We start from the raw sequence: 14,361 nt of genomic DNA on the forward strand, positions 1-14,361 counted from the left end.
TGCTGGAGTTCACTCAGCATGATGCTGCCACCGCTGTACCTTTCAGACGTCCTTCTTTCTCCTCCAAAAACATTTGAGTTTCAGCTTCATCAGACTAGAACATGTTTATTAAAATAATCCCAAAACCAGACTGTTAATCCCAAATTAGCTGCACTACATAAGCCTGTCTCAATAAATAATTAACTAATTAATGATTAATTAAAATGAGCTTCATAATTTCCAATCAGATGATTAATATTTTGTTTGCAGACACATTATAATTTCTGTATGGCTTTATATTTCCTTTTTATTGTTTCTGGTTTTTATTCTGGATATTTAAAATATCTTCTAGTTTCAGTGTGGCGTGTTCAGTATGAAATTAAACTCTCAAAACGACAGTATTATCATTTATCAGTAATTTTTACACACAGTTCCTAACTTAGAGAGCAAACTGCAACATTTCCCATCTCGTTAGTCATTTGTCCCTGCAGTTGTCACGGTAACGTGTTTTCTGGAGGATAAATCCTTCCAGAAGTGATAATACGGCCGTTTCCAGTTTATCCTGGTTTACTCTGGTTGTATCAGATTATAATCCGGTGTAATCTCTCCGTGTCCTGTGTCTCCGCAGCGCGCTGGGCGACGTCCCCGAGGCGTCCCCCCTGTCCCCCGGCTCCCAGGACCGCGCCTCGGTGCGTTCGCCGCTCTGCTCGCCGCTGCGCCGCCAGTCTTCGGTCCATTCGGGTCGGCTGGGCAGCACCAAGAGCCTGTCGGCCGCCGTGTTCGCCGACAAGCCGCCAGTCGCTATGACCTCCGCCGGCGGTGGCGGCGGAGGCGTCCAATTCAGCAGCGAGGTTTCGCGTAGCGACGAGAACGTCCTGGACTCGCCCCGGCAGCGGCGCAGCTACGGCTCGTTCCCCTTCACGCCGTCGGCCGACTCCAGCACCTTCCACCAGTACCGCTCGGCCGACTCCAGCATGTCGGTGGCCGAGAGCGAGGCCTACTTCTCCGCCACCGAGGACTTCGAGCCGATCAGCAGCGCCGACGAGGGGCCCGGCACGTACCCGGGTCGCAAGAAGAAGAGGCGGCAGCAGATGCAGCAGCCGCAGCAGCCGCCGTACCACATGGAGAGCTACAGGTGAGGTCAGAGGTCGCAGCAGATCAGACAGATTGAGCGGCTCTGCTCCTGTCAGGCTGGATGAATGAATGATTTAACTCTGATTTAATGTTAAAGCTGAGCAGCTTCAGACCGAACGCGGGCCGCCGGCACCGCCATCTTTAATCTGATGCTTCCTGTCTGACTCCATCAGCCAATCAGACGCTCAGCCTCTTCCAGCCGCCTCAGCCAAACACTTTCATGACAGACAGGACGAAGTTAATCTGCATCTCCGTACCTCGCAGTATAAAATCATGGCTGAAGGGTGAAAGCGCATCACAGACCAGCCGCCATGGGCCAAACCGCTAACGGGTAAAAACGCGACGCTTAGAGCCAGGCCCGGCAGCGCTGGGGGGGTTCTGGGGGACATTGCCCGTCCACAGAGTCAGCTGTGCCCCCCTGGACTGGAAGCTGTTTGTGACTGATAACTTTCTGTTATTCCTATATCGATTTGATACAGTAGCGGCTTCTGCACTTCCCATATCTGTGCCTTCTGTCACTATTTTCAGCAGTTAAAACTGTTTAATCCGTTGTTAACACGTAGTAACTTGTTTTTCCGAGCTGCCTTTAAACGCATCATGAGCGCTAAGACGCTAGCGAAGGAGACCTGCTGCTGCTGTGCAGAGCTGCTCAGGTGTGTTAGAATCATGGCAGCAAAACGTAAAGAACTTTGCAGTTTTTCCCCCAAACTAACGGAATGAGTTGAGTAAAGCTAGGCAATGTTAGCTAAAAGAGGACTAGCTAATACCGTAAGAAATATTATTATTGCTAAATAGATTGATCCCCCCCACCCCCTGTTAAACTGGTCTGGAGCTGGGGCTGCAAAGGGAGAAATAAACTAAAGCTCATCAAATGTTTGCTAACTTTGCTGAAAACACAAACGAACTGAGCTAAAAACGTACAAACTCAAACCAGCAGGGAAACGTGGCTGCAGCGTGTTTTGGCGCTTTTTCACGTGTTTGCACCAGTCTGCGGCTCGTTTCACGGTTTGTTGACCTCTGACCCCCAGCCGCAGCTCAATCTACCACAGCGTGGAGGGGCCTCTGACCTACGTCCTGAACGGGGAGCTGATCACGGAGCCCCGCCCCCCGCCGCCGCCCCAGCCGCTGGCCGCCCACCCGTCCCAGGCCTCCTTCGTGTCGGCGCTGGCCATGGAGGAGGAGAGTTCTGTGGAGGCGGAGAAGACGGCCGAGCCCGGCCCGGTGACCCGGCAGCCTCACGTCATGGCCTGCTACCAGAACTACCTGGCCCACTACCAGGTACCGCCCCGCCGCGGCCCGGCCCAGCCCGGCCCGTTCTCCGTCTGGGCTCTGAATGACGCGGCTCTCTGCAGGTGTCCAACTGGTCCGTCAAGCAGCCGACCAACAAGAGAACCTCCAAGTCGTCTCTGCACCGGCCACTGGACCTGGACACGCCCACCAGCGAGGAAAGCTCCGCCTCCTTTGACCAGCTGGCTGTGCCCGGCTTCAAGGTCCGACTTCCTCTGTTCTGGACGGGTTCCTGCTGTTCACTGGGTCGGAACCAGCCTGGTCTGTTCTGGTTCTGTTGCTCCGACTCCAGATGCTTTTTTATAAAGTTCTGCTCCTTCCTGGTCCAGATTAATCTCCTCCAGGATGCCTGGTTCTGATAACTTCAGAACCTTGTTAGCGACCCACTTAGGGTCTGATGGTTCTGCAGAACCTTGTTAGCGACCCTTTTAGGCTGGGTCCGCAGCAGACACAGCAGGGACACTCAGAACCGTCTGGAGGTTCTGGTGCTCCGTAGAACCTTCCTGTTGTGCCTGGTTCTGGTTCTGGACTCAGACGAGGTTCTGTTCTCCAGGTGATCAAGCCGGGCCTGTCGGCCACCTCCCTGCTGGACCGCGGGCTCCAGCTGATGGGCGACAACACCAGGTACAGGAAGTGGAGCAGGATGACCTGCTGATCAGATACTGACCCTGACCTCTGACCTCTGACCCCGGTGCGGTTGTTGCCCCGCAGCACGCCGTACACGCCGCTGGATAAAAGAGCCATGGAGAACACGGACGAGGACACGACGACGGACGACTGGTCGCTGGAGCAGCCGCTGGCTCAGACCAGAACCACGGCCATCGTGGAGGTGAAAGGCGCCGTCAACGTGGTTCTGACGCCGCTGGTGGCCGAGTCCCTGGACAGGTAGAGACCGGCTGACGGCTCCGTTCCGTTTGGACCGGAACCGGAATGATCACACGGTTTTCTGTTGCGTCCGTCTCAGATACATCGAGTCCATGGTCCACTTCGAAAGCGTCCGGCACCCGGCGGCCATCTTGGACGACCTGCACGGTAAAGTGCTGACCGAGGCGTATCAGATCAGCAAGTCCACGGTGGCCGAGTCGGTGCGTATCCATCCACCCGGTTCTACAGGTGAGCCGCTTACCTGCCGGCGACTGACGCTGTGCGTCCACAGAGTCAGACGGCCAAGCCGGAGCAAAAGCTGTCCAAGCCGGACGCCGCCACCCTGACCTCCAGCGGACAGACGGAGCTGTCCGTCAAACCCGACAACGTCAAGATAAAGGGGCTCCAGGCCAACGTCTCCATCCCAAAGGTGTGACCTTTGACCCGGAAGGCAACGCGTCCAGGATGTGTTTGGTGACTGTGTGTAACTGTGTCTGTGCAGGTGAACCTTTGCCTCCTGCAGGCCTCCGTAGAGGAAGGCTCCCCGTCCGCTAAATGCGTCCCACACGTGTCTCTGGTGGCGCTGTGCTTCGACCGGATCGCCACCCAGTTCAGGATGAACCGGTGAGCCGTGCGCATCCAATAGCCACCCGCAGGTTACCACGGCGACGCATAGCCACCCACAGGTTACCATGGCGACACTCATCATTGTCAAAACCTGCCTAATATTAGCATTAACATGCTAACTTCGCAGGTCTGATGCTTTTCAGATTTCACATCAGCCACTTAAATTTAGGATGGTGGCCATTATTCAAGATGGCTGCCACGTTTTACTCTTATTGTGATGAAATATTCCTTCTTTTTATGACTTTGTCTCATCAAATGTTTTCCTCTTTGGTCGTCATATTTATACAACTTTCAAGTGATAAAATGTAGCAGAAATCAATAGTTGTTTTAATGTTAGCTTTAGCCTCTGCTAATTTTAATCTTTTATTTAACCAGGTAAACCCCGTTGAGATCTAGATTTCATTTTCAAGAGGGACCTGGGCAAAAAATTTGCAATACATAGCAACCTGGTTACAAAATGTTTGTGTTTAGTGGTTTAGCTTCAGCTTCTTATCATTTTCTTTGTGTTTTGCTGTTTAATGTTAGCTCCTGGTAATTTTTTATGCAATAGGGTTAGGGTTAGGGTAAATATTTTTTTTGTATTTCATTTTTTAGTGTTAGCATCTGCTAATTTGTTTTATGTGCCAAGAGGTTTAGCATTAGCTTCTGTTAACCTTAATGTGTTTGGTGGTTTAGCGTTAGCGGAGCTAAGAGTTTTGTTCAGTGAATGAATGGATAGTGAAGCTGCTGTGGAACCGGTTGCCTCTGTTCCTGTCAGGGGGATCGTTGAGGAGACACCGAACGCCACCGAACATGGCCGACCATCCGTCATGTTGGAGAAGTACGCGTCGGCCACCAAGATGCAGCCGCAGTCGTCCGGGTCGCTGCGCTCCAACGCCGGCATCGAGAAGGGCAAAGAGATCGCTGCCAGGCTGAACGTCCACCGGATCCACAGCCAGCTGCGCGGACTGGACTCCACAGGTCGGTTCCACGGTCCGGCCCGGCCCCCCGCTGCAACCGTGCCCTCTGAACCCCGCCTTGTCCTCTGCAGACGTGGGGACGTTCGCCATCACCGCCATCCCGTTCGAGAAGTCCAAGGTTCTGTTCGGCCTGGAGGACCTGGACGAGTTCTCCCTGGTGGACGAGACGGACGGCCAGGCGGCGCCGAGCGACCCGACTCGCACCGCTGCCTCGCTGGAGAAATGGGGCTGGATCATGTTCGAATGCGGCATCGAGAACCTCACTATCAAAGGTAACGCCGCCGCTCCCTGCAGCGCCCCCCGCAGGACGGGAGGCTCACGTCTCCGCTCTGCTTCCAGGCGGCCGTCAGTCCGGCGCCGTTCTCTACAACGCCTTCGGCGTCATGGGACACTCGGACGGCGGCGGGAAGACCGGGACCGGCAAGTCCAACGGCTCCACAGGATCCCAGACCGGGAGCGGCTACAGCACCGACGTTTCCGACGACAACCTGCCCAACGACGTCATCAGCCCCAACTCTGACGCCAACGACAACTCGGACTCGGACGAGCAGGTCAGGACGACTCGTTCCTGCTCTCCTGGTGGAGAATAACCTCATAAAAGACAGAATTTAATTCTGATTAATTCAGATTTTATTAGTAATCAATACCAGTTACTGGCAGAAATGATCAAATTCTGAATTTAAAGCTTCTTTTTGTAACGGAAAGATGAAAATGATGGATAATTTGATTGAAAATAAAGAATAAATGAATCGAACATCAATAAAGTGGACTAGATTTGATAAATACTTTAAGATTAATTACATCTGAGCAGAATTAAAACTGTTTGTTCATAATAAAAACTACAATAATAAACCTGAGCATAAATAAATAAAACTATACAGTTTCTAGAGGCGGGGCGTAACGTTGTCATGGCGCCAGTCTATCACAAATAATCACATAGAAAATAAATGTAAAAATTCAATAAAAATACCTAAATCATAGATGTATTGTGTAGTTCTAAAGTTTAAGTTGAAGCATTGAGATTAACATAAAATGTAAAGAAAATATAAAATAAAAACAGAAAACAGACTGAACAGGAAACGTATCATACTCAGGGTTTCCTTTTTCAGTGTATTATAAGCCTGGCGGCCCGCCATGCTTTCCTAGCCCCCCGCCAGGCTAAGCGTTCCTTCTTTCTTTGCGGGTAGGGTAAACAAACAGCTCAAACTCAAAGATTAAACTCACAGCATCAGTTTCACAGGAAACTCTGCATACTGTTAAAGTAACATAGTGAGACTAAAACATGCAGCTGAGGAGCAGGATGGTCATAATAAGTTCAACAGGTGTAAAAAAAACAAACAAACTAGAAATACCAACAGACTCTGAGTTTGCTTGTTCTAACTATTAATACTTTTATTATTGGATACTAATCTGATAATAGTATTAATCTAACGGTGCAGATAGCATATAGATGAAACTACAACAGAAGTAAACAGATATGGAGGCGTTTGAGTGGAATCCATTTTTACCTGAAGGCTTCCCGTCATGCAGGATGAAGGCGTGGAGTCTGACGACCTGAAGAAAGATCTCCCCCTGATGCCGCCGCCGCCCGACTCCAGCAGCATGAAGCTAACCATCAGGGAGATCTGGTTCAGCTTCGCTGCTCCCACCAACGTCCGCTCAGCGTCCCAGACCATGTCCAGGTGGGACGCCTTACCCCAGAAACACCCGACTGGATCTGCAACCCAAACCTCCAGAATGACTGCTGATGCTAGGCTAGGCTAAAGCAAGATGATTAAAATAACATTTCAAAAATCCAGAATAACTAGCCTAACTGCTAGGCTAGGCTAGTGCAGCTTTATTGCGACTTTATGCTGGTAAAATTGTAACAACTTTCTCACATTGTTTAGACTTTGTTCTCTGAATATCATGAGTTTATTGCCTTAAATTACAGCTTTATAATTTGACTTGGATTATTTTTCCATAGTATTCTCGTAATTTAATTATTTTCTTTGCCTTGCCCTAATACTTCATTGCATTGTAAGAAACAGATTAGATTTTATAATGTAAGGAAAAATACATTTGTCAGATTCATAAATATGTTGCCGTATTTTTCCTCTGTGGCGCCCACTGGTGGCGGCACTCTGAAGAGCCCAGTCTTAGAGAGAACTCGCGTTTCTCAGGTTGTTTTTCCCATTTCGTGTTCAGGCAACTGAACCTGCTGAGCACCGCCACCCCGGCCATCGGCGCCTGGCTTGTCCCCATCGACCAGCTCAAGTCGTCGCTACGGAAACTGGACATGGAGGGAACGCTGCGCGTCTGCGCCGTCATGGGCTGCATCATGACGGAGGCTCTGGAGGTAACACGCCCAATCGGTTTAACATCTGAATCCGGTTTCACTGTTGGAATCGGTTTTATTTACCGTGTTTTCATTTGTGTTTGTGCAACAGAAGAAGAGCATCCACATCCCGATCCGCAGCAAGTACAACCGGGTGACGAAGCGCGCCCGCTACCTGCACGAGAATCCGTCCTGCATGCTGTGCAACATCCTGCACCGCTACTTGCAGCAGGCCGACTATGCCGTCATCGAGGAGGCCACCATGGTGAGGGGCAGACTGGTTTCACTGGGAGCAGACTGGGAGCCAGCTGGTCCCTCTGGTCTTACTGGTCTTACTGGTCTCTCCCCAGAACGACGGTGTTCCGGCCCTGGTGACGCTGAAGAAGGGTCTGGTGGCTCTGGCCCGGCAGTGGATGAAGTTCATTGTTGTGACTCAGGGCTTCAAGGCCATCGGCCTGATGGGTCCTAGCCAGATCGCCAAGCCCAGAGAGGCCCAGCAGAACCAGCCTGACCCGGTACTGGGCCTGGATAACGGCGCCGCGCTGCACAGCGACACCAGCGCCGACGGAGCGGAGTTCGAGTTCGATGCAGGTGGGACCAAGTTAACGGGTTGACACTTGGAAAGTACCGGGACCGATCCGGAACCACCGGCGGTTCTGATCCGATCCACACCAGATTAAGACCTTTAATGCTTTTCGCTGCTGTGTTGCTTTGATTCTTTCATGTTTGAGAATTCCTTTAGTCTCCATGGCAACCAGTCACCTGGTTCTAAACACCTGGGTGGACGTAGCTCCGCCTTCAAGCCGCAGCTCCTCCCAACTCAGCTCCTTCAGACTAGCCAGCGGCTATTAGCAAACACAATTATAGGAGCTGCTGCCCAGAGTAACGCTGGTAAAACCGTTAAAGGGTTAATAGAGGAGCCATGTTGGGACTACTTCCTGGAGGCGGAGCTTCAGAGAGAGCAGGCTCTCTTAAGGAGACAAAGACCCAATTTCAAGGCAATAAAGCAGAAATAACTTTTCTTTGAAGTCATATTTGATATTTACAGCATTTTATAACAACTGAAGGTAGTTATAGAACATTTTACAGATTGTTCTATAAAATGGCTCTATGAGCCTGGAAAACATGACACTGCCCCTTTAAACGACTCTGTTCAGAAAAAGTTTATATTTTAGCATCTTCTCAGTCTGGCAGAGTCTGGAAATGATGCGTTCAGTTTCTGTTTCCACAACTAAAGGGATAAATGCAGATATAAATCCAGGGTCTGCTGGCTGCTGGTTCTGATCATGCGAAGCTGTTCGGTTGATGATGATGTGTTTAGAAGAATCGGTTAATTCTGGGACTTTGATCGGATCTCCTTCTGTTGAAGCCACAGTGAGTGAACACACCATGCTGCTGGAAGGAGCCTGCAGCCGCCCCCCTCCCAAGGAGGCCAGCACCGGCCCGGTCAGCGGCGTTGAGATCATGAGGAAGCTTTCCAAGTCCCACACGCACAACGAGTCTGCCCACAGGATAAAGGTAAGCCAGCGCTAACCCAGAGCTAGCTGGCAGCGCTATCATTAGCTCTGCTAAACCTCCATACCAGCTAGTGTACAGCACAGTATATCGCCACCAATAAGATCAAATTGTTATTGCACACCTGGCTTTCACTCGCAGCTTCAGGGAGAATTAATTTATGTGAAGCTAAGTACTAAATGTTCTGAAGGCTAGCAAAAGCGTGAAGCTAAATATTAGCTCCAGTCCTGGTGGAGGCGTTTCCAGCCAGATTTAATGAGGCTCATCAAGGTTTACCTCTAAGGCCGGTCCTGGTCCTGGTCCTGGTTCTGGTCTCATGTTTTTTCTGGCTCTGTGCTGTGGCTCTGTGCTGCAGCTCTGCAGGCGTTTCTCCCGGTGACTCCGTCCATTCTCTCTCTGCGTCTCTCTGAGTGTCGTCTCTTCCATCCTAAACTATTCAGCCTCCCCTGTCACTCTCCAGACCATTTATCTGTGTTGTCATGGCGATGAAACGCCCCGGCGGCCGTCGTAACCTCGCCCGACGCTCTGCTTGTTTGTCACACCCAGGGTTCGCATCCCTACCAGTCGCTGAGCTACACCAGCGGCGACACAGCGGCCGACTCGCCGGCCCACGTGAGCCGCGGCGGCGGGCCGCCAGCCAGGGACAGCCCGCGCAAGGAGAGCCTGCTGAGCAACCTGACGGGCAGCTTCCGCAGCCTGCACAACCTGCTGGAGGGAACGCCGCAGCGGAGCGACACGGCCGCCGCCGCCAAGAGCGGCTCCCTCACACGCACAGGTGAGCCATAGGAATCCCAGCAAAACCAGTTCACCAGTAAAACCAGAGCAATAAACACTCGTTAGGACGAAGCAAACTCCAGGTTTTATCTGGTGGGATTAGGGATGAGTCACTAATTAATCAGTCATTGATTGATCACTAACTGGATTATACAGAATGACGCAGAGCAGAAACAAAACCGAAACTGGACAATAAATAAAAACATTTAAAATTAAAAGTCTGTGCTGTGCTGTGGTGGCGCAGGGGGTTAGCACGCCCCACGTTTGGAGGCCTTAGTTCTCGACGCGGACGTCGCAGGTTCAACTCCCGGTCCCGACGACCTTTACCACATGTCTTCCCCCCTGTCCTCACCCTCCTTCCTGTCTGCCTACTGTGGAAAAAATACGAGCCACTAGCGCCGCAAAAACTCTTCAGAGAAGAAAAAAAAAAAAAAAAAATTAAAAGTCATTCTAAATCTGTTCCACCGGAAAAGTTTTAGCTTCACCTGGTTCAGACGAGGGAAAACAACCTCCTGTTGTTAATCATTAATCAATAACTGATGTCCAGGTCAGTCCTACACCGTGTTCAGACCAGCAGAAAGCTCTGAACCTTTACGGTATTTTTAGCTCTGCTACAAATGATCAAAAGTTCATTAAAATAATTCTGTTACTGCATTTTAGGACATAAATATTTATTTTCTTATTTTAGAAAATAACTGAATCATTTGTTTGCATCTTTTAATATATTTCTGACATTGTATAAAAAAGGCCTACGGACTGTTTTATCTAATTAATTATCAGAATAATGGATTATTAAATGGCCTCAGCCCTGTTATAGTGCAGATTTAAGCTGGTGAAATGTGGGATTATAATCCACGGCTTCATTTACTGGATGAGTCCTTTAGAGCAGTGGTCCCCAACCCCCGGGCCGCGGACCGATACCAGTCCGTGGACCAATTGGTACTGGGCCGCGCAATAAATAATTAAATATTTCCTTTTTGTGTATTATTTGAGTCTAGAGGATCTTTTATTTTGAAAATTTTTTAACCGGATTCTCTCGGTTCCGTCTTGCCGCCAACATGGAGCCACAAGCAGCAAAATGAGTCAGAAACGGATCAGATTGTTTGGAAAGTTTCTTTGTGAAGGGAAAAGGCCCAGAGAAGAGACAGGAGGATGGATTTATCCCGGCAGGTGATTCCCACAGTCCAAGCTCTGCATGATATGGTGACCGGATGTTAATGAGGCAATGAAGCTTCAAGCTGCTTCTCCACTAGAGACCAAGAACCCTGAGCATCAGCAACACTTCCGGTCTCATTGTCTCTCGTCTCTCCCAGATGGACCGTCTGGTTGCAGAGAAACAAGCTCAGGGCTCCATTAGTCGTTATCCTGAGTTAAAGTTTTCACCAAAGTAAAATGTTCGTTTTTGTGGCGCATTTGTATCTTATTTTGAAGGGATATGTAAACGTTACCATAGCGACCAGAGTCAGAGAGCGTTAGGGCAGTGGAGAGACGAGAGGAGGAGTAGAGCTTGTGAGTTTTAGGTCTGGTTCACACCATTTAAGGATTGTGGGCCGATTTTCCAAACCTCTGTGACCACAGAGCCGATAAAAGTCCAACAGGTTCGGTCGGTTCGTGAGTCCAGCAGCAACACACCACAGAACCGATTCCAGGAGAAAATCCAGTAAAACCCCAACATACCAAACATGAATTTAGAATAATCAAACAGGATGATGATGTAGAAGCAGCAGTGATAGTTTGTGGCTCATTTTAAGCGATAAAAGACGCAAAAAGAAAAGGCGTTTGATAAAAGACGGAGGGAGCAGCCGCTCTGTTTGCAGCTCTATGATTTGTATGTTTATTCGTAGTTAACATTTTTAACTGAATAAACATAACCACATATAATAAACATATATAAAAAATGACCTTTATATATAGTAATAAACATTTCCACATGTCTCCTCCGATGTCCACCGGACTCTCAGTTGCCATGTCAATTGTTTGGGATTTCACTCCTTTCTTACGTCACCGCGCTTTCTGATTGGCTACCTGTCACATTCAACAGGCTCCATTCTCGCTCCCTGTCAGGGAAAACCCCACAGGCTGAGATAATCGAACCAAGACAATGTTGAATATTTGTTGAGTATATGTATGTGGCATATTCAACACACCACCAAGTAACACACCAAATACAGCAGGACGTTGTAAGTTTTTCGTAAAGGGAAAACAATCGGGGCAAAAAAAAAAAAAAAAGGCTTTAGCGGGAACACCAACATGCTGAAGAACTCCCCCCCCCCCGGTCCGCAGCAAATTTGCGAAGTCTTCACCGGTCCATGGTACTAAAAAAGGTTGGGGACCACTGCTTTAGAGTGAGATTATTCAGCTGGATCTCAGTTTGGTTCAGAATCACCTGTATAAAACATTTTCACACTGTGAAAAATGAAGTTATTTTACATGAAATAGCCTGAAAACTGAAAGTTTAGATATCAAAGTTCTGGATATTTTTGACCCATTTTTGGTCCAGCAGTAACACCTGCTGGTCAGGTTTATGTTGACCACCTTCCTGTTTGTGAATGAGTTCATGATGTTCAGAGCAGATGGGTTTTAATGAACCAGAACATAACCTGTTTGTGTCTCCTGGTTCCCGGCCCGTCCTGCAGGGACGGACATGCTGACCGAACATCCGCTGCTGTCCGAGCCGTCCTCCGTCAGCTTCTACAACTGGATGTCCAACGCCGTGGGGAACCGGGCCGGCTCCGCGTCAAACGACTCCCCGCTCAGTCGCTCCCAGCCAGGTGAGGCCAGCTGGGCTCCAGCTGCATGAACCTTACGATGCTGCCGGCGATCCGGACCTGGCCGGACTCTAGAACCAGCTCTCAGCTCTCCATGTCTGTCTCTAGAATCTCTGGACTTCAGCTACCGTCCTGTTGCTGCTAATATAGAGGCTAGCAGCCCACAAGGTCAGCTTGGTGTTTGTTAGCATAGAGGCTAGCAGCCCACAATGTCAGCTTGGTGTTTGTTAGCTAGAGGCTAGCAGCCCACAATGTCAGCTTGGTGTTTGTTAGCTAGAGGCTAGCAGCCCACAATGTCAGCTTGGTGTCTGTTAGCATAGAGGCTAGCAGCCCACAAGGTCAGCTTGGTGTTTGTTAGCTAGAGGCTAGCAGTCCACAATGTCAGCTTGGTGTTTGTTAGCATAAGGCTAGCAGCCCACAATGTCAGCTTGGTGTTTGTTAGCTAGAGGCCAGCAGTCCACAAGGTCAGCTTGGTCTTTGTTAGCATAGAGGCTAGCAGCCCACAATGTCAGCTTGGTGTTTGTTAGCTAGAGGCTAGCAGCCCACAAGGTCAGCTTGGTGTCTGTTAGCTAGAGGCTAGCAGTCCACAAGGTCAGCTTGTTGTTTGTTAGCTTAGAGGCTAGCAGCCCACAAGGTCAGCTTGGTGTTTGTTAGCTAGAGGCCAGCAGTCCACAAGGTCAGCTTGGTCTTTGTTAGCTAGAGGCTAGCAGTCCACAATGTCAGCTTGGTGTTTGTTAGCATAGAGGCTAGCAGCCCACAATGTCAGCTTGGTGTTTGTTAGCTAGAGGCTAGCAGCCCACAAGGTCAGCTTGGTGTCTGTTAGCTAGAGGCTAGCAGTCCACAAGGTCAGCTTGTTGTTTGTTAGCTTAGAGGCTAGCAGCCCACAAGGACAGCTTGGTGTTTGTTAGCTAGAGGCCAGCAGTCCACAAGGTCAGCTTGGTCTTTGTTAGCATAGAGGCTAGCAGCCCACAATGTCAGCTTGGTGTTTGTTAGCATAGAGGCTAGCAGCCCACAATGTCAGCTTGGTGTTTGTTAGCATAGAGGCTAGCAGCCCACAATGTCAGCTTGGTGTTTGTTAGCATAGAGGCTAGCAGCCCACAATGTCAGCTTGGTGTTTGTTAGCTAGAGGCTAGCAGCCCACAATGTCAGCTTGGTGTTTGTTAGCTTAGAGGCTAGCAGTCCACAATGTCAGCTTGGTGTTTGTTAGCTAGAGGCTAGCAGCCCACAATGTCAGCTTGGTGTTTGTTAGCATAGAGGCTAGCAGCCCACAATGTCAGCTTGGTGTTTGTTAGCTAGAGGCTAGCAGCCCACAATGTCAGCTTGGTGTTTGTTAGCTTAGAGGCTAGGTGCAGTACTGACTCGGTTCTTCCTTCGGCCCGGTTCTGAAAGTGTCTTTATTGTCCTGCCAGGCGGAACCTGCACCCTGCCCACCATCCCCTCGGCGTCGGACTTCAACACGGTTCTGTCCAGTGACCAGAACACGCTGGATGGGACGCACTCCCAGCACAGCACCAGTCAGGACGACCTGGTGGACGTGGAGGAGGGGAACCAGTGTCCAGCCGCCGTGCAGCTGGCTGACGCTCAGGTGAGCCAACTGGATTCATGCTTTAGCATTAGCGTCTTCTGTGTTAGCGTTGTCTGCGTCAACACACACCGACAGATCAACTGCCGCTGTGTTCAGACCACCTCTGCCTAATGAAACTTTTTATATGTTTTATCCAGATAGGATAAAGATTTTATGTATCAAAACATTGGAAATTTCCTCAGCGTTAACTTTAGCCACATTTAAAGAACTCAGATGATAAATATTACAAACATTTATGTGACAGATTCCTGTTCATCCTGTATTGGAACAGTCTGTGTAGCAGCTCCCCAGCAGTTGAATTAACCAGCCAGTCTCGACGGGTGAATTTAGCATTTTTATTTTTTCTTCTACGGGTGATTCAGAATCACCTCAGTCACCATAGTCACCGTGAAAACTAAAACGTATACAAATATTAGAATACAAACATAAACTTACAATACAAACAACAAAACAAAACGTACCTCGCTGCTTTCACTGGGGAAAACTAAGTGTTGATTTCTTCATGCTACTCAGCTTGACAGTTCAAGTCATTGATTGACACGACGATTCTAC

At 49.5% G+C, this 14,361-nt stretch overlaps 1 protein-coding gene across 1 annotated transcript in view; it reads left to right on the forward strand.

Annotated features, from left to right (window-relative positions):
* LOC116708808 (transmembrane protein KIAA1109 homolog) overlaps positions 1-14,361 on the forward strand; it is a gene marked incomplete at its 5' end in the record, with an annotated part of 71,610 nt that overhangs the window by 13,073 nt on the left and 44,176 nt on the right. Inside the window, 19 exon segments of the mRNA XM_032546843.1 lie at positions 608-1,114; positions 2,142-2,391; positions 2,466-2,603; positions 2,954-3,024; positions 3,112-3,285; positions 3,365-3,485; positions 3,557-3,694; positions 3,767-3,888; positions 4,649-4,851; positions 4,922-5,122; positions 5,190-5,401; positions 6,381-6,532; positions 7,038-7,188; positions 7,280-7,432; positions 7,518-7,758; positions 8,537-8,685; positions 9,229-9,457; positions 12,093-12,227; positions 13,634-13,809. Coding sequence (XP_032402734.1) covers positions 608-1,114; positions 2,142-2,391; positions 2,466-2,603; positions 2,954-3,024; positions 3,112-3,285; positions 3,365-3,485; positions 3,557-3,694; positions 3,767-3,888; positions 4,649-4,851; positions 4,922-5,122; positions 5,190-5,401; positions 6,381-6,532; positions 7,038-7,188; positions 7,280-7,432; positions 7,518-7,758; positions 8,537-8,685; positions 9,229-9,457; positions 12,093-12,227; positions 13,634-13,809 — 3,523 coding nt within the window.

Source organism: Xiphophorus hellerii, chromosome 19 (assembly GCF_003331165.1).
Source record: "Xiphophorus hellerii strain 12219 chromosome 19, Xiphophorus_hellerii-4.1, whole genome shotgun sequence".
Lineage (NCBI taxonomy): Eukaryota > Metazoa > Chordata > Actinopteri > Cyprinodontiformes > Poeciliidae > Xiphophorus > Xiphophorus hellerii.